The following is a 26,311-nucleotide window of genomic DNA, read 5'->3' as shown; positions in this document are numbered from 1 at the left end:
GTCTGAGGAGTAGAAATCTAAATATTTGGGTCACAAGCTGGCGGGGCAGAGACAGTCCAATTCTTGCAGTAATGTCCAGACAAAATTTGAATCTCGGCAAATTGTATGAACTTGGTGATCTTGTAACAATGCTGTAACTGCTGGGTGTGCATCAAAGGCGCCACGAAAAGGCACTAGCATTTGTTACAGTCTGTTTTTGTCGTGATCCTCTCATTGAATAAATTGCATGTCAAGGAATGGCTGGATCTACGCCACTAATGCAAATTAACCTCATTGCAGCCACTTAGGGCTTGTAATTAATAGGGACATAGAAGCAGGAGTAGACCATTCAGCCCATCGAGCCTGCTCCACCATTCAACACAATCATTCTTTTTATTCGTTCCTGAGATGTGGGTATCGCTGGCTAGGCCAGCATTCATTGCCCGTCCCTAATTAAGTCACATTGCTGTGGGTCTGGAGTCACACGTAGGCCAGACCAGGTAAGGGCAGCAGATTTTCTTCCCTAAAGGATATTAGTGAATCAGGTGGATTTTTACAAAAATCGGCAATGGTTTCGTGGTCAGCAGCAGACTTTCCATTCCAGATTTTTATTGACTTCAAATTTCACCATCTGTCGTGTTGGGTTTCGAACCCAGGTCCCCAGAGCATTACCGTGGGTCTGTGGAATACTAGTACAGTGAAAATAGCACTATGGCACCGCCTTCCCAGCCTCATGGCTAACCATCCACTTCAATCCATTTTTCCACTCTAGCCCCATATCCCTTTATGCCATTGGTATTTAGTAATGTTGTAAGAATCCTGTTAACAATGCGATTTATGGTCTTGGCATACAACTCAGTATTGGATGACTAGAAAGGGAGCAATGATTGAGTAAGCTGTGGCTCAGTTGGTAACACACTCATTGCTGAGCCTCTAGGTTCAAGTCCCACTCCAGGCTTGAGCACAAAATCCAGGTTGACAGTCCAGTGCAGTGCTGAGGGAGTGCTTCACTGTTGTAGTTGCTGTGCTTCGGATCATTTGTTAAGCTGAGGCCCCACCTGCCTGATCAGGTGGATGTAATAGATCCCATGGCACTATTCGAAGAAGAGCGGAGGAGTTATCCCTGGTGTCCTGACCAATATTTATCCCTCAGTCAACATCACAAAACCAGATTATCTGGTCATTATCACGTTGCTGTTTGTGGGAGTTTGCAAATTGGCTGCCACATTCTCTGCATTACAACAGTGACGACACTTTGAGACATCTGGCGGTTGTGAAAAGCGCTATATAAATGCAGATTTCCTTTTGTTTCAATGGGCAGAATCTCCTGTTCCCGCCAGCAGCGGGAATCACAGTGGGCGGTGCCAAGTAATTTGGCATGAATGAAAAAAATCAGTTTCCCATCATTGAAATATATCGGGTACCTGTAGCACAAGCTGCGCCAAGGCTGGGCACGGGAGGCATAACCAGCGGGGAGGGGTGAGACAGAGGCAGGACTTCAGGAGAGGCAGAGGGCAGGACCAGAGGGGTAGGGTGAGGTGGAGACAGGGCTTGCTGGGGTGGGGGACAGGAAAGACCAGAGGAAGGGTGAGATGGAGGCAGGCCAGAGGGGAAGGGTGAAAGGCTGTCCGGGGGCATATTTATGACACAGTCCTGGGAATGAAGCCACATTGTTGGGGACATGTTTAAGATACTGTCCTGGGAATGAGGCCACACTCTCAGGGGAATGTTTAAGAGGCTGTCATGTGAATGCAGCCATAATGTGAAGACCATGTTAGAGGGCTATGCATGGCACACATGTCTTGGTCCTGATTTTGAGTGGGAGAAGGCCTCTCTGGGCTGTTAGTTGTGTGCAGAATGATGTGTCGGACATGGTCAGTCAACTAAGGCATTTAGTCCTGGGGGTTTGAGGCATGGTATTGGGAAGCAGAGGGCAAAGTTATATTCAGGGGAGGTATCTGGATTCGGTAAGTCGGCAATTGTTATCTCATGGGGGTGTATTGGATGGTCTCATGGGGTGGGTCTCAAGAAAGGGATGGGTCAGATCAACAAAGGGCATGGGACATCAACATTGAGGGGATCAGAGGGGAGAACAGGAATAATCACGTGAACAGTGACATGGTGAAAGGTAATGGGGGAGGCTGGATCAGAACAGGAGGAATGGTAATTAGAAGACAGTGACTGTGGAGGAGGATAGAAGGAACTTGGTGGGTGACGGGGGGAGGTTGGGAGGTGTTGGTTGCGTTCACAAAGGTTAGGAGCGCCATCTTCACCGTTAGGTAGTAATGACACAGTTTGAAAAACAAGCTTGAGAAAACGATATGGGAGAGGTCTTCAGGTGTGTGGGAGGAGTTTACAACTATTTTGGGCTGATTGAAGGGACACCCCATTAATTATCTGCTCAAGACATGGAGAACAAGGCTCAGCTGAGCACTGGTTTCAAGGGTCAAATGCCTATTGAAGGAGCATTGCTCCTTTGCTAATGGTGCGCATTCATGAGAGAATCTATAACGTTTTGGAGCTAAATTAGAGTTGATTTGATTGGCCATCTGTTCCTGACAGAGGTATGTAAAAAGGGAAGGAGGGTCAAACAATGAAGGGCCACAGCTGCTGGACAGAAGCTACATGCACACTACAAGCCTCAACATTTTCATTTTAACGGTCATGGTGTACAGGGCACAATGTTTACAGTCATGACATTAGTGCAAGGTTAGGCTAGTGTCTAAGCTAATGGAAGCAAGCTGACAATAGCCTGACTGAGGGATATAGCACATGGGTGTATTCAGCTTCTTTCTGAGTGCGCAGTCATGTCGAGGGGGATGCTCAGCCACCAGTTGACCTCCAGCATGTGCTTCACCTGCAAGGAGTGGCCTGAGGATGCCATATCTAGACTGAAGGCAGGCCAAGGGCTTCACACTGGCTTCCTGGCTTGGAGATGGAGGAATAGCATTCAAGGGGAAGGTGTAATGATATCTCAAAATTATTCATTCACAGATACAAGGAGGAGTGGAGAATGCAGGCTGCAGGCAACGCTGCCTTGTTGCTAGCTGTAACTTGAATGAGGAGAAGAAGGGCCCATCACCAATTGGCACAGGTCCAGGAGGAGCATGGCTTGAGCAGCAAGAGGGAACAGGTCCCCAAGAAGTTCCAGATGCTTCCAAAGAGGGGCAAAATCAATGAAGACCTGTGGCATGACTAAGGGCATATAGAAGACGCTGCTAATATATGCAGATGAGTAAAAGACAATACTGCCAGGATGTGGTAACTCACACTTGCCACCTTCTCCATGGAGAACTAATGCCATAAAGACTTGAAGAGCATCCCATGTTGGTGGCTTTGAAGGCGACGACTGCACTGAACATTTTTGCCATTGGGTCCTTTCAGGGGTCCACTGGGGACCTTTGCAGTACCTCCCAATCAGTGACGCACAAATACATAAGGGAAGTGACAGATCCCCTTTTTAATAAAGCTCACCATTACATCCAGTTCTGCATGGATGACACAAGCCAGGCTGCCAGAGCTGTTGGATTTACAGCGATCTCAGGTTTCCCACAAGCACACGGTTCCATCGACTGCACATATGTGGCCTTGAGAGCTCCCTGACAGCAACCAATGAGATTCATCAATCAAAAAGGATTTCACTCTCTGGACACCCAGCTAATTTGTGATCACAGAAAGCAAACCCTGGATGTTTGTGCTAGGTACCCAGGGAGCTCTCACGACTTGACACATTCGCAGGTGCCACAGATATTTGAGGGACCTCTGCGCTTACAGGGCTGGCTCCTTGGGGCCAAGGGGTTCCCCCAGAAAACATGGCTCATGACGGCCATTAGCCATCCACATAGTGCTGCTGAAGAGAGATACGACGCTGCACATTCCACCTTAAGGTTCTTGATAGAGATAATGATTGGACTCCTGAAGATGCAAGTCCAATGTTTGGACCGGTAAGGTGGGGCTCTCCAATACTCACCTCAGTGTCCCTCATCATTGTTGTTTGCTGCACCCTGCACAACCTTGCCCTGCAAATGGGGTAATGTGTTGCCTGAGGGAGAAATAAAGGGGCAAGATGTCTCCTTGGAAAAGGAGGACATTTAAGTGATGGGTCTGAAGAAGGTGAAGATGTAGACAAGTCACAAGAAGAGGCTATCGCATGGGAATGACATGGCAGACGTGCCTGTAACAACCTGATAGCTACAAGAATCTGGGGGAGTGAAGTGCTGACAAATTCTCACAACCATTTGTTTCTTTAGCCTTTGCCGACTGGAACGCCCCATCACCTTCAATCTCAGGAGGAAAATATCTCAAAAGCTCAGTGCTCTCACAACGATTATTGAAATATCAGTACTCACCGTATGCCCTACTGACGGGATCATCCTTGGAATGGATTAAACCGCGGCTGAATAAGCCATGGCAACATATGGCTGCTGTGGAACCTGAAAGCATTCCCTTCTCACACATTCTCAAGCACCTCCACATAGCTTAGCCCTTTCACCCATGGCCTCACCAAGTCAGTGTGCATGGCAGCTTAGAAGCGGCTGCAATTCCAAGTTACACAGGGATGCACTCAATTCGGTCTGACACCTGCTGAATGAGGCGGCCTGACCACACACATCAGTCTTTCAGGCATAACCGCAAGGGCACTTCAACAGGGAGCAGCATCATGAGAGCACCATTTGTCCTGTCGCCAGCCCTCAACAATGCAGAATGTTGAGGCATCATCTTGCTACTGCCCCCCAATTGTCATTCACACATGATTTAGCAGCAATTATTAACATCTAGATCATGCAGTTAAGTCTTGAGGTGTGCTGATTTCTCCTCACAGAGGGTGTCTCACCAGGACAATGGTTTGCTGAAGTGCAACCGCTCGGGACCCTGCAATCATCGGAAGCCTGATAAGTCTCTATCCTAGATGACCTTTGCATTAGGGTGACATCTTGAGCAGTCATTATTGACACAACAGCCAGTGACCAATTCTTTCCTTCATGGACCCTGCTGAGGCCATTGGAGAATTATATATGCATCTCTTTGAGAATATCACAGTTCTCCACATGGTACAGCTCACGAGACCATTCTTGTATATACATCCTAAGTCAATGAGAGCCCTGTCATGCAATGAATTCCACATTGGGTTGAGTGCTGTGCCTTTAATCAAGGACCACTTAAAGCCTCGCTAAGCAGCTGTGCAAGTCCAAATAAAGATCGTGGGAAGTAAGGAAACAGCATCCTCAAGATGAACTCACACCTCTTACATCACACACTCACCCCTCTTGCAGTCATGTCTGAGGTACACGTTGGATCCTGACGTGCCCAGTTTAGCATTATGCATGCAGAGAGTAAGAAATCACCAAGGAATGCCATTCAGCCTTAAACGCAGGCTCTATATCTTCCTGCAGAGAGGCATGGAAGTCCATGGGCTTTGAAGTTTTAAAGTACATTTTTCATAAACTGCTTCTCATAAAATAAAGGCCATTCTAAATGACACATTGGACATACTTATATAACATGAGTTGTGATGACTACTCGTGCCACCCACATACAACAGACATCAGTGCAACAGCAGCAGCTAAATCAATATCCTCGAGGAGCACTTCTCCCGAGGTCAAAGCATGGTCTGAGGTAATAGGCTGATAGACAGTGCATTAACCAGGCATCGGTGGCATAAATGATGTGCACTGCCTGATGTTGTGGATGTGAAATTATAGACGACTCACTGTGGTGGGAATGTGTGAGAATTTATACAACTGAAGATCCAGATGGGATTTCATTGGGGTGGGGTGGGGGCTACATTTTGGATCCTTAAATGAGCGCAGAACATTGAAGCCAATTGAATAGAACTGGAATCCATGAGATTTGAAGAAGGATAGATTCAGCATAAATTTACATAAGTGAAAGGTATACACAAGGGGGAGGATTTTCCCCTCATTGGGCGGGCTGGCCCGGGAACTCCTGAGAGACCAATTGCTGTCTGCGGCCAATTAACAGCCAGCCAGCCTGAAAGACGCGCTAAGAGCCTCAGCGCTGCCACGGTGGGGGGTGGGGGGGGGGGGGGGGGGGGGGAGGAGCGCGAGCGCTGAAGTCTGCACATGCGTGGGGGAGCACACACTGCGGGGGGGGGGCACAGAGCTGCTTCCGGGAGCTGATGGGTTTTAAAATGAAAAATAAACTTTTTACATATGAGATAAACGTGACCTCACACGTGACTCAGTCACATGAAGAGGGACATTTTTTTAAAATGTGAAAAATTTTTTATTGTTTTTTCTTTGGTAAGTGTTGGAAACCTCATCCCGCCCGTGGATGAGGTCTCGTTAAAAATGCAAAGGCCGCCTGGCCTATTCGCCCGCCCGCAGGACTCTTGCCCGATGTCATCGCGCACTATTTCCCTCCCATTCCCGCACATGGGCACGTGCCTGCTGCAGGACGGAAAAATTCTGCCCAATGAGTTAACACCTATGCCATCAGTGCACATTCAATATTTTTTAATCTTTCTAACCCTACCACTACCCCTAGGTGCAGCCCCAGCATTCGCAGCTGATGTGGAGGCAGCCTGCTGGTTGTAATGCCTTGTTGTCTGAGATGACTGCAGCGAGCGTCCACTGGTGGCCCGAGGCCTTGAGGGCCCCGGCCTGCAAAGGGTCTCTTGCTTAGGTGCAGGTGCATTCTCCTCGGCCTTACCTGCTGGAGTTGATGGAGTTACTGGCGGAGGGGAGTTGGAGCGGCAGGGCACCCTTGGAGTATCCTGGGTGGATGCCCCCGTGGTGTCTGACTAGTGTTCTTCCTCCCTTTGGGCGCTCGAGTGCGGCGAGAGGTGCCCTGTCCCTCTCTCAACTGGCCGCTGCTGAAATGCACTCATGGCTATAGCGATGGTGTGCAGGTCCAAGCCCAAATCCAGCAGAAACTGCTGGACCTGGGTCTCCAAGGCAGCCGCCGCCCTTCTCATGGAGACTTCGATGTGCTCGCATGCCAGAACCACAACATCAGACAGAATGTGGATGGACTCCTCCATCCTTTGGGCCCAGCCTGCGGACAGCCTCTGACAGCTCTGCCTGATGTTCCTCTGCCTGGTTGCATCTCCAAAATGTCTGTTAGGGCCTTGTCTAGAGGCTTGTCCTCAGACTCAGCAGGGGCCTGGTCTCCAGCCATCCTCCGAGTGTCGGAGACCTGGGCTGTCACTGCCTCCGCCAGCTGCGGACACGTGTTTGTGAGGTGATCACCAGATAGTGAACCCGAGTGTACTCTAGAACTAGGTTCCACGGAGGTGCGTGTATCTGTGCGGGTGGAGGGTGCAGGTGAATGCCATGACAGTGCATCCTCTGGGGATCCTCAGGGTTCCTCCTCAGTTGTGGCCTGGGGGCTGGAGCTCTGTCAGCCGGAGGACGACGCCCTCTTTTTCTTGCTGGTACCTGGAATAGAGAAAAGAGAGAAATACTGATTGAGTAGGCACATATATTAAAGATCACTCACAGTCATTGCCTGCATCTTGTCAATGTATACTGGATGCATCCTCACTGGCTTGTTGTTGGGAGAGGCTGATCTCACCTTCTGCGCAGGAATGATCTCCTCTCCTGTGAGCTTTGTGGCCGGTTCCTCAAAGCTTGAGAGGGTTCGGATCTCAGGGTGCCACCTCCGGTCTTGGCATGCTCTCTCTTGTTGTGGGCAGCCTTGTCCTGCAGAAAGACGGAAGAATTGACTGTGATTGACTGAGCAGTGCTGAAGCACGCATGCCTATTGTATCTGCTGATCCCTCCCCAGTAAGTGATTAAGAAGCCATTTGTTCAGCAACTTATTTGAGATGGTGAGCTTAAAGTGGTTGGCACACATTCAGTGATGATGACCCATCTGGTGGGCATGTGGGACACCCCTGTGGACTCTAACCCTTAGACTGCCTGATGCCCTTATGAGAATGTGAGTTTGAAGCGGGTAGACATTGCGCTTACCCTGGCGGACCACAGCAGATCATTCACCCATTTACTGCAGTGCAGGGTGGTCCTTTTTTGGGCCCCATGGACACTACCTCCCCAGCGACCTCCTCCTAGGCTGGCACGGTCAGGTGCTTTTGGGGGGGGTGTGGGGGTATTCTCCTGCTCCCTTCCTTCAGAAAAAGGACTCCCGCCTTTCCTGGACGGCCTGAAGGAGAATTCCCAAGGAAGCCTCGCTGAAACATGGGGCCGAAGATTGCTCCCTTTTGGGTGCCATAGTGGACGTCTTATCTGCAGCATCTGGTCTGTAGTGAGTGAATGCCTGTGTGAGTACAGTTTAAATATGGTGCCATTACCCCATGAGGTAACAGCGGGGCCGGTGACCTCCTGCCCACCCTGCCGCGAGATTCGCCGAGCTCCTCACTGAAACATAATTAATGAGCTGAAAAGCGGAAGATCATGCGTGTTCAGCCACCCAGCAGGAATCACAGCGACTTTCCCATCCACCATTGGGCTTAGCCTCCCGAAGGAAGATTTCGCCCAATTTGGGTTTTAAAGTTTCTTTCCTAATCTATCTTGGCAGTAGTTTTATGTTGGTCTTGCTGACCACACTCTTATTAGTTGTATCATGCCACTACCGGGGTGCTGGAAGGCAAACTAGATGCACCTTGGTCTTTTCTTACTATCTAGCAAGTCCTATGTTCCTATGAAAGCAGTTCCATTGTTCCTATACTTAATGCTCACCCTGGTCCAAAACTACACGGCTCAAGAATGTTTGTACATTTTGCACTTCGACATTGCTATTTACTCATTACTTCCCAAGGGCTAATACAACAATTCCAAAGACAACTGGGCTACAGTGTCTTCTTCTGCTTGTTGTTCTTAATTTTTTTTATTTTTCTGTCTCTTTATTCTCTCGCTCCTTTTCTTTCTCTTTCTATCTCTAATTTGACTAATTCACCCTATTTCCTCCCCCCATTGTTCGTTCTATTTCTTTCTCTATCATTTTACTATCTAGTTTCGTTGATTAAGGAAATAAATCATTGGGCATTACATTCGAAAGGTCCCAAGTACAATGTTATCATTGCCTCGCCCTGATCAATTTGCAGTTTTATCTATTTATGGACCAATGCTTCCTTCATTGTAAAGACCGTATGCCCTGATCTACCGTGAACAGTGCAACTTGAGGTCTTCTCATCTCTTGTGTCTAATGCACAATCATTACATTTCAGATGTCACCCTTTCAGGGAATTTTTGTTGCCAGTTACTAAAGTTATTTTAATACAGATGTTACCACGTTAATCTGGTGTAACTTCTTGAAACAAAGCCTGGCATTTTATCCTAAGAACTTCAGCTAGGAACCAATAATTTACAATTTATTGATCTCAACATATTTACAAACAATTTCCCACAGCAGTACTTAAGCCTCAAAGCGGCCTCAAAGGAACAGCAAGGTTAACATCACTACAATTATCCTTAGAGCAGACTAGCTGTGAACACTATCATGAGACATCCGCAAGTATTGAGATAAAATTCTGTCAATTCTATTAAAGGGGCTAAGAACATGCCAAGACTGTGATATATTGAGTTATTTGATGTTGTGAAATATGATTTATTTTTCCAATATTCTTCCCCATGTTTTTCCCATTTTTTCCCTGTGTTTTCAGCATTGCATCATCTGCAGCCAAGATACCAATTTCCAATCCTTCACCAAAACTGCTTTGAACTTTTTAAGAACAGTTCAGAGGCCTTCTTCCTTACATTTGCCTTCCTTCTTGGGCAAGGCATTTGACCCCCCCCTACAGTGACTCTCCACGGTGATTTTTTTAATTCATTCTCGGGATGTGGCCTTTGTTGGCTGGGCCATCATTTATTGCCCATCCCTTAATGCTCTTGAGAAGGTGGTGGTGAGCCACCTTCTTGACCCAGTGCATAATGTGTGGTGTAGATATTCTCACAGCACTGTTAGGGAGGGAGTTCTAGGAAGCAACTGAGAACAGGAGCTCAGCAGAATTAGAAAACAACCTATGTCCCATCATTCTCTGGAATGGCTCCCTGGGGTTACACCACATCACGACCAAACAATTTTACCCCTAAAAGTCACATGTCAATTAAAGGAGTCATACTGTGAACCACTGTTATAGATTTGCTCTATTAGTGCTCAATTGATTTCACTGAAACAAAGGGCAATAGGAAAGAAAACATCATTTCTGGGACTGTAAGAGGACCTGTGAAGGGTGGTATTCGCCATCTTTGGTAGGAATCTAGTGTGGCAAATAGTGTTCATAATGTTTCAGTAGATAAAGGCCACGTACAACTGGACATATGGGCATACCACTGTAGAAGCAGTCTTGATCTAAAAGGAATGTCTCACTTATTCAAAGCGTTAATGAAGCAGTAAAGTAAAAATGTCACATTTTACTGGCTCAGAATTGCTGATTACACAGCATTTGGGAATCTTCGTGTCATGTATCTCTGTGCCCCTTTTCACAGCCTGCCTGGTAGTTAGATACTTGCACTGCTAAGATCCAATGTTTTTCCCCTCCTCGATACACTACAGTGAGAAAAACCAAGTGACTCCTACTGGCAAATATATTTATCCCGCTGTCGAAATTACAGTGAACAGGCTTTCTCAAAAAACTCTGGCTTAATGAGAATTAGCTCCAGACTCTAATAGAATGTTGACCTTTTGACTTTATTGTTAATTATACAAGGTTTGTGTTACTTGCAGACAGTTTCTGGCAGCAGGAGCCAGCAAATGGGTGAATATCGACAGTAAAACAATGGAAAAGACCCTCGATGGATTACAAATTCCTCATCGCTATGTCTTTGAAGATGCACAAATGCATATTTATATGCTAATGAAAAAGGTAAGTGGACTTATAACATATCAGAGTTCTTTTGTGATATGTATAATATATTATACATACATATATATGTGTGTGTTACATCCTACCTTGTATCTCATAGATGGTAGAAAGGCTTTGGGGAATCAGAAGCTATGTTCCTCACTGCAGAATTCCCAGCCTCTGACCTGCTCTTATGGCCACAGTATTTATGTGGCTGGGTCCGGTTAAGTTGCTTGGGAAAGAAAATTACATAAAAAGGGCTTCCATTATTTTCAAAAGCACAAAGCTGCTTAACAAATGTTTCATATTTTTTTATTCATCCACATGGGCATCTCTGGCGAGGCCAGCAGTTACTGCCCAGCTCTAATTACCCTTGTTCACAGGGCCTTTAAGAGTCAACATTGCTGTGGGTCTGGAGTCACATGTAGGCCAGACCAGGCAAGGACAGCAGATTTCCTTCCCTAAAGGGCATTAGTGAACCAGATGGGTTTTTACAACAGTCAGCAATGGCTTTGTGGTCATCATCTGACCCTTAATTCCAGATTTTTATCTCACCACCTGTTGTGGTGGGATTTGAACCCAGGTCCCCAAAGCATTACCCTGGGTCTCTGGAATACTAGCCCAGTGACAATACCACTATGCCATCCCCTCCCCATATTTTGACACCCATATCAGGCACTTGACAACTATTGCTATATATTTTTAACAAAATGAAGCCACACAACACCACCCACATTATCACCAATCTAGCTGTACTAAACTGAGGTCTTACCTGCATTGTTGGATAGGAAGCATTATAATAGCATTATTTTAAATAAATAAAAAAACCTTAATGTGGTATTTTCAATACCAAAGAAATTATTCACAAATCCTCGCATTCAGAGAATACAGTGTTAAAATAGCAGGACACTAGGGCCAGGATCTTTAGGGCAGGGCCCGCTCGCCGATGCGTAAAATGACGCAGGATGACGTTGGGTGGAACTCCTGACGTCACTCCGCTTCATTTCAGTTTTCAGGTCAGCAGGAGCTCAGCCAAATCAGCTGTGCGCCCGCCGACCTGTCAATGGCCAATTGAGGCCATTTAAAAAGTAACTGAGATACTTAAGGGACTTGCCCGTCCAACCTTAAGTTTGGTGGGCAGGCCGGGAGCCCTGGCGGGCTTCAGAAAAAGCATGAAACCTCATCCACGGACGGGATGAGGTTTCATGAGGGTTTTTTAAATTTTAATAAATGTATGCTTTAAAGTGATGGACATGTCCCAACACATGTGACAGTGTCACATGAGGAGACATGTCAGGGAACTTTTATTTTTGCCCTTTCACCATTTTTAAATTTGGTGCCGATCTCCCTGAGGCAGCACTTAGCCTCAAGGAGATGAGTGCACCTTTCGCCCACCCACACCCGCTCCTGCACTCCTCCCCCCCAGCCCGATGGGGGGAAAATTCTTCCCTAAGAATTGTAAATTTTGTGTAAAAACTGGTTAATTCCACTTGTTTACTGCAACTAATTTTAACTCCGTATTTGCTAAAAACATAAACCTTTGCCATAGGGAGTAAAGGGCTTTAAACACAAGATACTTGTGGAGAATGTTGAAACGACAAAGTAAATTTAGAAATTGTCATCAGCGTAAAGGATTAATAATTAACATAAAAGCGATCATAAAATTAGGAATGTGGCTTAGTTCTTCGGTTTCTGACCATTGACCACTCCGATCCATATTGCCGGCAATGAGAGATAGATTCTAAGCCCTATGGTGAACAATAGGCAAAGGATTAATTAGGAATATTGATATTGCTATAATTGTTGGTTGAGGGGAATGAATAGTAATACTCTGGTTGAATCTGGGACCCGATTCCAGGATTCCCGCCCCCATTCCCATCGTACAGTATTTTGAAGGCCTGGAGGGGCCATGGGGGGTATGGGAGTGCAGGGGGGTATGGATGGGATGGGGGTATTTTGGGAGTGGGGGATGTGGGGGCGTGGAAGGATATGGGGATATGGAAGGAGGGGGGTGGGTGGGTGGGGAGGAGGGGCAAGGGCGAAGATGCCTAACATTCAAGTACAGAACTTGGGCCAACATCCAAGTGAACAGGGACAGACCTTCTAACCTGCCTGCTCTGGCATCCATCCACCTCCATTCACCCAATCCTAATCTGTGAATCTCCTGCTGTCCTCTGACCATGAGAATAGAATCATGCAGGTGAAAGGGTGAGGTCCTGGCACCTCCCAAACGCATATATTTGAAGGGCACAATAGTATGCAAGGATGGCTCCTGAAGACACAAACAAGCTAAAAGTAGCCTTTTGCCAATCATAGATCAATACAGCATTAAAGGAATTGACCTCTTGCGTGTAAGATAATGGGCGGAATTTTCCGTGCGGCTGGCGTCGGGCGTGAGTGGACAATATGGCGCGATCGGTTTTATGATGGTGGGAAACCAGTTTGCAATTGTTGGTGGGCTGCGTTTCCCACCATCAGACATCAGGAACCTCATTATAATACAGCAGTGTATCATTACCAGGCCAGCCCGCCGGAGCTGTCCCCATCCCGTTGGATCGCCCGCCCACGTCAGCGGGAAAGCGTGCCAACGTGTTTCACAACAGCACATAGGTGACATGCACTTGGCGGCCTGCACTTTGAGGGGAACTCGGAGGTGAGTGCAAAGTAACGTTGTGCAGCGCTCGCCAGGGTCACCTGTTGGACTTCAAGCTTCAGGGGCGTCGGGTTTAAGGGCAGCCCTGCTGCTGAGGTGACTGGTGGTGGGGGTGCAGGCAAGGGCAGCCCTGCTGCTGAATATAGCGCACAAGCATTCGGGGTAGGGGGCAGGGTGAGCAAGGGAAGTGGTCATGCATTAGGGAAACCTGTATAGAGTGACCATTGCTCTGCAACTGAGACAGATCAGGTGCAGCCACATTGATATGGTTGGGTTCGGATTTCTAGCTTATCTGCCCACTCAAGCAATGCAGAGGCCTCAAAGTGTCACCAAGTGCTCCAGAGCTTTTCATCCCCCCTTCCCACCCCAGCACAGACTCCAAATTCATGTGCATTTTAGTGGACTGGAGAACAGTTGGGTGACTGCACATGTTGTACAATCTCCTCGCTAAAGCTGGCCGTGGAGCAGTCACTGCTGGAGGCATTCACAGCCCCTTGCAACGACAGCATCCCGGTTTGGACCAGTCTCCCCCATGGTTCAAGCTAACAGGGCAGCCATGTAGCGCACTAATCTCTGGCCATCCAAGTGGTGGCCAGCACTCTCCGGGATGCATTAAGGGGCTGTCGTACTTAACCAGGACAGGTTCTTAGAACACCCGTGCTAACCACGTGTCTCCCTCGCTCATCCTGCAGGAGGAGTACATCAGGATCACGGAGCCTGGTGAACCAGCTGTATGCCAGATGGCCTACAGAGCGTGAAGATGATGGGGGAGAGAGTGACTGAGGCTCCTGGCTGCGTAGAGACAGGAGCAGCAACCTCAGGAAGAAGGGGCACTGGGGCTCCCACACACGCTGCACAGGAGCCACAGCGAGTTGTCACAGACCGGTGCCTAACAACTCCCAGGGCGCCAAGGGGGATGAGGGTGAGGGGGTCCTCAGAGGCAACAATGACGAGGATGAGACAAGTGCGCTCAGGAGGCCCTCATAGCTGCTAGATTTGTGGAGGATGATGACGACATGAGGTGAGGTGACCCCATAGATCCTCACATTACATCTGTGAACGTTTGACTCCAGTCTGGCTTATGGCAGCACCAATACCCTCTGTGAAAATGCTCCTGTCATGGAGATGCAATGGAGGCCCTAATAGTTGCTCGATTGCAGGAGGATGATGACGACATGCAGTGAGGACACTCCATAAATCTTTACATAGCCTCTGAGAATTTTGAATCCTGTCAGGCCGAGGGCAGATCACTTGTGCTCTGTGATCAGGGTCATATCATGGAGACGCGGCCTTGAAACTTTAGAAGCATCTGATACTTTGTCCGCCTTCAGCACCTGAGCCCTTCAGGAGCTGGAGCACAGCATCAATGGTCACAGGTGCTGAAGAGATGGGGGCCAGCGCCTCCTTAAAGGTGCTGAGAGCACACCGAGAGAATGAGAGAACTCTGTGGTGCCTGCCCACTACATTCTGGCAGCAATGACCAGGACTGCCGAGATGCAGGCATCAGTAATGTTTCCAGGGAGTGTGAGGCCGGACCATCACTTTGGTCTGAAGGCTGCACAGAGCACAGGGAAGAGGCCCTGGACTGAGACACCTGCCTTTATCTTGTGCAGAAAGGATTCACATCTGAATGACAAGAACACTGCTCATCAGAACAAGGAGCCATAGGCAGGGAGACATTCTTGGGAGTTTATTTACAATAGTGAACATTATGTACAAGTGATTAACACCCGTGCCCAGGCTGTGCAACTAATTCTTCTTAACTTTCCTAACCCTGCCACTACGTCTTGGTGCACCCCGGACATCCACAGCGGAGGTGGAGGCTGCCTGATGACTGCTACACCCTGTCTGTGATGACCTTGGCGGGCGTCCTCTGGAGGGCTGAGACTTGGAGGTCACAGGAAGAGGGAAGTTGGATGGGCCGGAAATTCTTGGAGTCACCTGAATGGATGGGCCCGAAGTGTGCACCTGCTGATCCTCCTCCCTATGGATGCCCGGGGGCTCCAGGCTGACCCTTGAGGAGCAGGGGTAGCTAGAGTGAGATGGAGCTGCCCAGCATCCCTCTCGCGTACACACTGTTGGAGGCCAACTATGGCAACAGCGATGGAGTTGAGCCCACACAACAGTGCAGGGGTGACGTCCTGGACCAAGGTCTCTATGACGGCCGCCATCCTGCCAGTGTTGATCTCGGTGCGTTGGTATGCCGGCGCTACCACCTCAGCCTGAAGGCGGACAGATTCCTCCATTGTGCCTTGCAATCTGAGCAGCGAACATCCCTTCCTGTTATTCCCTAGCTTGCCTTTGCAGCTCCAGCAACTGTGACATGACCAAGTCCAGAGGCTCCTCATCTGACTCGGTCTCAGCAAAGTTCTGGCCTCTGGCAGTCCTCCGAGTGCCGGGTACCTGGGCAGTCCCTGCCTCCACCAGCTGTGGATCAGGATGTGCTCACCGGATTGTGATCCCGGGGCTACTCTAAAGCTAGGTCCCACCGAGGTGTGTGTCTCTGAGCTGGTGGAGGGTGTGGGTGAGCGCTGTGACAGGACTTCAGGGAGGGTGCCTTCAGATTCCTCTTCAGAGGTTTCTTCGGAGCTTGATTGGAGGCCCTGGGTCATGGACTCTGTCAGCTCTTTGGCAGATGTGCCTGCGATAGCAAGGGGAGAGAATTAGTGCATGGCAGTGGCCTGTGAAACAGAACACGTCACTCACAGTATGGTTGTAAATGGATGTTGCACTGCTGGACCTTCACTTGGTAGAGCAGCGCCAACCTCACTGTCAGGACCGGTCCAGATCCTCACCAGCCAGCTGGGTGGCTCTGTTTTCAAAGTCTGTGAGGACTTTGATTTTGGGCATTCCGCCACTGGTCTGCGACCTCTCTCCCTTGTTGTCTGCCAGCTTGTCCTGCATGAATAAAGATGTAGAGAGTGTAAGCAGGACGCCTGCCAGGCTAGATGATAAGTATGTCCAGCCTGTGCAGGTGGTGAGTGGTCCCATGGATGGGATGAGGACAATGTCGGTGAGTGTGAGAGAGTGAATGGTGATGTTCCTTGAACCGGCAGTGAGTGAGACCCCTGTGGATGAGTGATGGGCTTGTGAGTGTGTGACTTGAGAGTGATGAAAAGAATGACTCACCCTGTCAGTGTGGGAGATGGATTGGGCACCATGTATCCCAGCTCAGTGCCCATCCATCACTGGTGAGCAGGGAGGTCCGAAGTGACTTCACATCGACGCAGCAGCTGCCTGGCGTCTCTGTGGGCTCCTCTCAGGGCGCTCCGGATGAGGGTAACAGCTCCTCCCCACCAGCATTACACCATCTCTGCCAAGCAGGCACCAGCGCAGATACTAGCACCTCGGTGGGGAGTAGATCGTCGGTTAGTGTCCCGGGACACGGCGGTGAGGGCACTTCGCACTGGCTTGAGGTGCAGGCGGAGACAGAGAGTGCCCAGGGTGCCGGCAGTTGGAGGACTGCAGGGGACCAGGCACATGCTCAGTCGGTGGCTGATGATGGGCCTCTGGAGTTGTCCCTGAGGCAGCAGATGCTGGAAGCCCAGCAGGGTGTATGGGAGGATCTGTGGGAGATACATGAGGGTATGTTTGGCATGGTCTTCATGATGGTGGAGTCCACGTGGAGCATCAGCAATGCAATGAGCCTCATGGCCAAGCGCCATGCTTCTTCCATGGAGAGAGCGGCGACTCTCGTGGAGAAGCTCCTCCAGGAGAACAATCAGGGCTTCCTGGGGATGGGTTCGGGAAATGGATTGGGCACCCAGTATCCCAGCTCGGTGCCCATCCATCTACGGTGAACAGGGAGGTCCGAAGCGACCTCACATAGGCACATGAGCTGCCTGTCATCTCTGTGGGCTTCTCTCCATAGAACCATAGAAAAGTTACAGCACAGAAGGAGGCCATTCAGCCTATCTTGTCCATGCCAGCCCGAGGACACACAGGTGCCCTTTCTAATCCCACCTTCCTGCACCCGGCCCATAGCCCTCCAGCTTACAGCACTTAAGGTGCAGATCCAGGTACTTTTTAAAAGAGTTTAGAGTTTCTGCCTCTACCACCAACTTGGGCAGCGAATTCCAGACACCCACTACTCTCTGCGTAAAAAACTTCTTCCTCATGTTCCCTCTACACTTTCTACCACTTATCTTGAATCTATTATCCCTGGTTCTTGAATTCTCCACCAAGGGAAAGAATTTTATCCTGTCCACTATTCCCCTCATAATTTTGTACACCACAATCAAGTCACCTCTCAGCCTTCTTTGTTCTAAGGAAAATAACCCCAACCTATCTAATCTCTCCTCATAGCTACACTTTTCTAACCCTGGCAACATTCTTGTAAACCTCCTCTGCACTTTCTCCAGAGCTATTACGTCCTTCCTGTAATGTGGTGACCAGAACCGCACACAATACTCCAGTTGTGGCCTCACCAGTGTTTTATACAATTCCAACATTATATCCTTACTTTTATATTCTATACCTCTGCCAATGAAGGAGAGCATTCCGTATGCCTTCTTTACAACCTTGTCTACTTGAACCGCTGCCTTCAGGGACCTGTGTACTTGTACGCCAAGATCTCTCACTTCATCTACCCCTCTTAGTATATTCCCATTTATTTTGTAATCCCTGTAACTGTTTGACCTCCCTAAATGTATGACCTCACACTTCTCTATGTTAAAATCCATCTGCCCCTTTACCACCCACTCCACTAACCCATCTATATCATTTTGGAGATTATGGCTATCCTCTACACTATCCACTACTCGGTCAATCTTTGTGTCATCTGCAAATTTCCCAATAGTGCGCCCCATGTTCATGTCCAAATCGTTAATATATAACACAAACAGCAAGGGTCCCAACACCCAGCCCTGAGGAACACCACTTGAGACAACTTTCCATTCGCAAGGGCATCCATCGACCATTACCCTTTGTTTCCTGTTACAAAGCCAACTTTTGATCCAGTTTGCCACATTACCCTGAATCCCATGGGCTTTTACTTTCCTGACCAATCTGCCATGTGGGACCTTGTCAAATACCTCACTAAAATCCATGTACACAACATCCACTGCACTACCTTCATCAACCCTTCTTGTCACTTCCTCAAAGAATTCAATCAAATTTGTGAGGCAAGACCTTCCTTTAACAAATCCATGCTGACCATCCCTGACTAGTCCATGCCTTTCCACATGACAGTTAATCCTATCTGTCTGGATTGATTCTACTAATTTGCTCACCACCGATGTAAGACTAACTGGCCTATAATAGTTTGGCATTTCCTTTGATCTCTTTTTAAACAATGGAACTACGTTTGCATTTCTCCAGTCCTCCGGTGCCTCCCCTGTATCTAGTGAAGATTGGAAAATCATCCTCAGAGCATCTGCTATCTCCTCCCTGACTTCCTTCAGCAGCCTCGGAAACAATCCATCTGGCCCTGGTGACTTATCAACTTTCAAGGATTTCAACCCTTCGAGTACTTCCTCTCTCTTTATGACTATCCCGTCCAATATCTCGCAGTGTTCCTCCTGGACTACGATATCTACATCCTCCCTTTCCTTTGTAAACACAGAGACAAATATTCATTTAAAACACTTCCCACAGCCTCTGCATCTACACACAAGTTTCCATCTTCATCTCTGATAGGTCCCACTTTTTCCTTAACTAACCTTTTAGCATTACTGTATTGGTAAAACATCTTTGGGTTATCTTTAACTTTACTTGCTAATCTTTTTTCATGCCCTCTCTTTGATTTCCTTATTTCCTTTTTTACTTCGTCCCTGCACTTCCTATATTCATCTAGGCTATCTGCAGTGCTTAGTTCTTTGTGCCTATCGTACGCTTTCTTTTTCTGTTTGATCTTCCCCTGTATTCCTCTGGACAACCACGGGGGTCTAGATTTGGCAGTACCACTCTTATTTTTGTAGGGGACATGTCTACTTTGTACAATTAAGATCTCACTTTTTAGTGCTCCTCACTGGTTTTCCACTATTTTATCCTCCAGCAGTGCTGTCCAGTCCACCTCAGCCAAGTCCCTCCCCCTTTCTGCAAAATTTGCCTTCCCCCAGTTCAAGACTTTTACTCCTGCCTTATCACTGTCCTTTTCTATCATAATGCTAAATCTAACTGAATTATGATCACTGTCCCCGATATGGTCGCCAACTGTCACTTCACCCACTTGCCCTTCTTCGTTCCCCAAGACTAGGTCTAGAATTGCATCTCCTCTCATTGCGTTTGTCACTAATTGGTTGAAAAAATGTTCCTGGACACACTGCATGAATTTTTCTCCCTCAGTGCCCCTTATATTGTTTGAATCCCAGTTGGTATTAGGATAGTTGAAGTCTCCTACTATTATTGCCCTCTTGTTCTTACAAGCAGAAATTTGCCTACATATGTTTGTTCTTCTATCTCCCTTTCACTATTTGGGGGTCTGTAGCATACCCCCAGTAATGTGACTGCCCCTTTTTTATTTCTAAGCTCAATCCATAAAGCCTCGTTTGTTGACCCATTTAGTATATCATCCCTTCTCACAACTGGAATTGATTCTTTAACCATTAGTGCTAACCCCCCTCCTTTTTTATCTCCTACTCTATCGTGTCTGAAGACTATAACCAGGGATGTTTAGCTGTCAGTTTTGTCCCTCCTTTAGCCAGGTCTCTGTTATAGCAATGACATCCTGCTGCCATGTGTCTACCTGTGCCCTTAACTCATCTACCTTATTTGTAATACTCCTTGCATTGAAGTATAAACAGTTTAACCCCATCAATTTCCCTTGCTGGACACTTTATAAACTTTGCTTCTCCTGTAACTCCATGTCTATCACAACGTCCCTAGCGAATGTTCTACCTCCATTTTTCTGATCTGAATCTGACCTATCTGATCCTACTCCTGGGATCCCATCCCCTTGCCATACTAGTTTAAATACTCCCCAACAGAACTAGCAAAAGCCCCAGCAAAGACACTGGTCCCAGCTCTGCCTGGGTGCAGCCCGTCCGGTTTGTACAGGCCCCACCTTCCCCAGAACCGGTCCCAGTGCCTCAAGAATCTGAATCCCTCCCGGCTACACCATCTCTCCAGCCATCTCTCAGGGCGCTCCGGATGAGAGCAGCAGCTCCTCTGCCCCCCTGTCAATAACTGTGGGATCTGATGAGGCTGTGGTGACTGGGGAAATGCCAGCTGTAGAACTGGCCACTCTCTCCCAGGTGGGGCCATCAAAGGCTCCACAGGCCAGAGGACGCCCATGGTCATCACCCGCCAAGGTCATCGAGGCCAACAGGACAGCACAGTGAGCAGGCTGGCTCCACTGCCAGTGCCAGCGAGGGGGGAGCACCTAGATTTAGCACCTGAAAACGTAAATTTAAGGCACCTTAGGCACACCACGGACTTCTTACTGGTGGTTTTATGAAGTATTCCTGCTCACACAGGCAAGTAGCAGTAAGTTTAAACATTAAATGTCTACCAAAGACCACTCGCGAGCCCAGTCACCCCTCTTATCCCGCCCGTGGATGAGGTTTTTAAAAACGTGGCCTACCCGCCTGCCCATTGCGCCCGTGCAACGACCTGAAGATCACACAGACCCTGAGAAGTAAACCGATTAGTTCAAGGTTAGTTAAGGCTCAAGGACCTTAACTGGCCCGTTAAGTAATGGCGGGCGCGCATCGGCGATCATCGCGCACCTGCCCACCGAAATATCACGATGGCGCACGGTGACATCAGGACGCATGCCCGACTTCACCGTGCGTCATTTTACGCGTCGGCATGTGGGGCCCGCCCCCGTGTGCTGAAGAGAAAATTCTGCCCCTCAAGGTGCTGAGCAGCCCATCATTCAGAGATTTCTAGACTATAACTGTAATTAGAAAGAATTTTTAATAACTTAATTCAGTAATGCAATACATTCCTTGTTTATATGTTCCCAGTGTATATAACAAATCCAACTTACTGATTTTCCAGAATAATACAGCACCAGAGCAGAATTTGGGCAATGATAACAATGGAGGAAATGCTGAGGGCAGCATTGCAGACAGCATTTTGGCAGGTTTCTTTGGTGCATGTGTGCACCGTATAGAAGCTAGCATAGGCACTTAGCTAACTAAAGCTCGTATTCGTGGCTGACATACCAGTGTTCCAAACTTGTACCATTGAGCCAGTTTATTTCGAGTAGTTCCTAATTTAATTTGGTAAATCAGGAATGGGCATGAAGTTATAAAACCAGTGATATTTCATTCAGGACTTAGGTACAGATTTATACTGGCTAAATTTAAACTATCTTAGCAGGAATCCACCAACATATTTCTGACCTTTTTTTTTAAAAGTCTATGAAATTTATACCCAAGTTCAAGTCTGCACGGAAACTTCTTCAAAGCAGTTTTACAAACATATCAAGGAAGTTTCAATCTTGAGCCAGTAATAGAAACAAAAACTAACTTACTTTGATTGAAGAACTCAGAAGGTTTCAGGGAAATTTAATTCGGACTGTTAATTTTCCGGAATATCTCTATGAGATGCCAAGCAGCCTACACTGTTTGAAGGTGTGCTATTTTAACGGGATGAAAAGGGAAACTCACCCTGGCATGTGGAGATGAGTCCCGCAATTCTGGACGTCAACCACTGTCGAGCCCACATCACAGAAACCATTATAGAACACACGCTGAGCTCTTTAACATCAATGGTTAACCTGGTTGGTGGTACACAGCAGGAAGAGAAAGTTCAAAAATGAAGCTTTCAGTAATATTTAAATTTACATTAATGAATAAAAGGGAACATTATAAAATGATTGGCATTATAACACTTTATCTCAAGCTAACAAAATACTGTACTTGACCAATAACCTGACCCTACCAGGGAATTTTAACCTAAATAAAGGGCCAATTTGGGTAGAGGCGTTAAAGTTTTAAAAATCAGACTCCCGGCCCAAACCCACCTCCAACCCATCTGTGAGCCTCACTGCTATTCAGCTCTTAAACTTTAACTTTGGTGAATCATGTTTCCCCTGCCTCAGGGAGGCTGGCAGCTACACCCAGGACAGGATTTGGCAGATCCAGGAGGTGAGTTCCTTTGCACCTACCTCCTGGACCCAACATCCCTGCCTGAGAAAGACCTGCAATTGGGCAACCCCTGCACCTTTCCACCCCATCCCCAGGCTTCCAGTCCCAACCACAGGCCTCTGGTCTCCTTCTTCAGGCCCTTGACCTCCCCCTCCAAGGTCTTCCTACATAAACAACGTAATCGAGTGCCGATAGCTCATGTCACTGATACTGGTGTCAAAACTGGAGTACTCTTCAATTTCCGGTAAAGGGAAAATTGATATAGAAAAATTACAAAACATGCAGCTTCAATTGTGATTCGGACAGTGTTGTCCTTTAAGGCTTTTTTCTATTCAGCAGTTTAAAAACATAAAGCAACAATTCCAATATTTCAATCTGGGTATAACCATCCTTCAAATAAAATCAAAAAGGTTAACATTAAGAAGGATGATATGACTTGTGATTGCTACAGAAAGAGAAGGCGCTTGTGCATGTTACTGGCACCCTGAAGTTACTGATTCCTTGTTTATATCATTGCTCCAGGACTCGTATCCACGTTACTTAAAGTCAGATATGTACAAGAATATTTTAGCAAGATCCATTATTCCTCAGGAAACCAAGAAAAGGTATGTTATCAGGTGCCTCATTTTGAAAATGCTTTGGGGTAAAAAGTTGATCTGCTAAAGGTAGCACCAGTGAATTGTTTTGCTTTAGTTTCAGCCAACCTTTAGAATGAATAACATTATATAATGTATATAGGTATGATAGTAAGTTATATACACCTATAGTTCTTCAATAACAAAATCAGAGAAGGTGTAAATGTCTGCCTACGTAAAATAACATTTATTTGTGGGAGTAAAAGGATAAGTTTAGGTTAGTGAAAAATGCTCCTTAGCTTAAGAAATTACTCTTTAGGGCAAATATTTCTCACATCGTGTACAATTCTTCTAGCAAAATTAGACTTTATGGTCTCATCATTGAAGTCTGAAAAAAGCGAATGCATGTATTATTTTAATATTACATAAACAAATGGATGCAGAATTTTCAGTAGCAGAATCCTCTCAGTTACTGATTACCAAAGAGAAAAATGCACCATGGCCTGTTTAGCTTCTTAATACAGTCTTTTGTTTAAAAAAAAAGGTAATTTTGGCATCTGTTTTTGTCTAGTATGGTTCCATTCATGAGGTGGCATCGTCATTCCAACCCAAGCTCTGTACAGATGTTATACTCAAAGGACAGTGACGGAAAAGGAAAGGATGCAACGGTTTCACAGGTTCAAAACTAAACACAGCATATTAACAGCAGTAACTCTCCTTTACCCTGTCACAATTTTACACCTCTTAAAATTAGCCCACACTTTACACAGATTCATGTTATTGCTGACTCCAAATCACGATTTTGAACACACCAAACTTTTGCATGTCAACTTTTATTCAGGGAAGTAAAAGTTTGGTCCCTTGTTGAAAACCAACTGAACTAAATTCTCGATTTCTCCTGAATGTCATTTTTGAATAACCCAAGAATTCAGGGGGGAAAATATAGATTGCTGTATCCCTCAAAACTGCTTTCAACTGCTCTCTGTTATGGGATATGTTTGGCCTTAACAGTATACCATTGAAATCCATTTGAAGTATTAAATTATCTGCCATTAACATTACTTGACCTTTAAGTTCTACCACAAGATTAAAATCTGTATGTTAAAGATGGATGTCGTAACATATGCCAAGGAGTAGGAGAATGTGGGTTGATGATCTTAATTCCTCATGTGGTGAGTTCCTAGTCTCAGCTGTAAAAATTGGGGAAGGTGCTTCGTAGGGCTAAGCATTCTTTCATATGGAGGAAAGAAATTGGAGGGTCATACTCCTCCTGCTACAGGTTAGAATTAAAGCTGATGTAAAATGGTCCCCGGTCTAGTTGCTTAGTTGGGGTGGTGCATTCCAAATGGAAACTCATAAGAAGAGAAAAAATATAACAAAAAGAAAACCTGGCAGTATATATTTCAAATTTTACACGCTCAAGGGCATAACCCACTGATGGTGGGGAATTTATACAGAGTTCCCAATAAATTAGCTTTCCTACCTTGACAGCTTCAGACTAGAAAGATTCATCACTGTTAATTGTCCTACAATTTACTGATGTCCACCCTACTTGCCAGTTCGAAATTTGGTAAAATGATCCTTGATGTCACCTATTCATCTTAATGCAATATGCATAAAACAATAATGTTATAAAACCATATTTGTGTTTTTAGCTATGCCCTTAATATTAAATATTTTGTGTTTTCACAGTATTAAACCTCATATAAAGTGTTTATTGAAATAAATGTACTTTATGACAGCTTGGTGTTTTTCTCATTTATAAAATCACATTTTCTACCTGCATGACATCTTCACTGCAGAACAAATGGGAGTTTTTTTTATATATAGAATGTTTTTTCCAAAAACTGTATTTTGCTAATTATTGCATTATAGCAAGACATAAACATGTAAAGTACAAAAAGGCTTTTCTACCCATTAGTAGGTACAATTTAGTATTTACAGTAGTTTCTTATTACATTGCTGTACCTCAAAATGCTTTTCCTTTTTTTATCCCTACAGCTTTGTCGATTCTCCCACCCTTTGGCAAACCTAGGAGTGTTCACTGGACCAAATATCCCAATTCATTCCGAGGATGCACCTTCCTGGTCCCAATCCAGCCTTCCCTCATTTTGCCCTGGAATCCTTCCTGCTGCAACCTCCCCTTCCTGTAGCTGCACGGACCCTAAGAGGTTCTCTGTTTGTTCCTCAGTTCCATTGTCAGCATGTGATAAGAATATTACTATGTTGTGTTTTGGCTCTTCTAAATTCAAACTGCTTCACTAGTTAATGCAAGAGTAGAACCATGGCATTCCCAAGACCTGATGAAGTAAGTCATTTTTTTACAATAAGTACATGAATTTTTACATATATATATATACAGCATATTGTATATACACCAATGGTGCACAAAGAACTGAGAAAGTATCACCATTAATCTAAACAATAAACTTACAGGATATGTTTTGACAAATTTCAGTTATTCACCAGCTTAGAAAATAGATGGCCAAGGGATTTCAAAAGAAAGTTGTGCACTAGTTATATGCTACCACTAGGTGTAATAATTGCATTTATTAAGCAAGAGTCCTAGAGACAATAGCGATAGTGTTAATAAATGGGCTCTTAATCCCAAGAATGTACTTTGAGTGATCCAGATGATGTCTGATTATCTTGTGACTTCCATTCTTAGATATGAACCAGACAGCTTGTCCTATCTTAAAAGGCTCCTTAATTGGAACATCAAGTATGAAATGTTTGCTTGTAATACTTTGCACGTTTTTGGTTACATACACTCATATGTAGTGTGTGTGTATATATATATATATATATATATATATAATATATACATACACAGACATATTAACAATAGGATTTAAAAGAAAAATTCAGAGTTGAAAGAATAATTGTTGAAGTTCAAAACTGAATATTTCAGTAAGAAATTCATCATATATCATAGGCCAGAATTTACTGTAGAAGTCACTAGCTGTTCATTAGACTTGCCCTTGCATGGCTTCTCCACTGTTGCTGTTGCTGTTATTGGGAAATCAAAATGGTGCTGCACCCTGCACAGGGCATCTGAACCTGTGCGAACAGGGCAAGCAACTGTGTGTCTACTTAACCAATCTCATTGAAGAGTTGTGAATATCTCGCACAGAATCTGAACCAGGAACTGTAAGTTCGCATAGTGAATTTAATGTCAATCAGGAACAGAAAGCAAAGTGGAGAGCCAGAATGAAAGATTGGATTAAGAGAGAGAGAAAAGAAAGGAGATGGAAAGAGTAAGTAATAAATGATGTAACTTTATTTTTAATTCCCAACAACATTT

At 46.1% G+C, this 26,311-nt stretch overlaps 1 protein-coding gene across 1 annotated transcript in view; it reads left to right on the top strand.

The window, feature by feature from the left end:
- Nucleotides 1-24,593, top strand: part of rgs11 (regulator of G protein signaling 11) — a 149,901-nt gene extending 125,308 nt beyond the window's left edge. The window contains exons 15-17 of the mRNA XM_078559289.1: nt 10,627-10,765; nt 22,955-23,037; nt 23,579-24,593. Coding sequence (XP_078415415.1) covers nt 10,627-10,765; nt 22,955-23,037; nt 23,579-23,696 — 340 coding nt within the window. The 3' untranslated portion in view covers nt 23,697-24,593. The remainder of the gene's footprint in view (nt 1-10,626; nt 10,766-22,954; nt 23,038-23,578) is intronic.
- Nucleotides 24,594-26,311: the final 1,718 nt, after the last annotated feature.

This window comes from Cetorhinus maximus, chromosome 15 (genome assembly GCF_964194155.1).
Source record: "Cetorhinus maximus chromosome 15, sCetMax3.hap1.1, whole genome shotgun sequence".
NCBI classification, from domain to species: Eukaryota; Metazoa; Chordata; class Chondrichthyes; order Lamniformes; family Cetorhinidae; genus Cetorhinus; species Cetorhinus maximus.
Note: the sequence above shows the minus strand (reverse complement) of the source record. Positions and strands in the feature narration are given on the sequence as shown.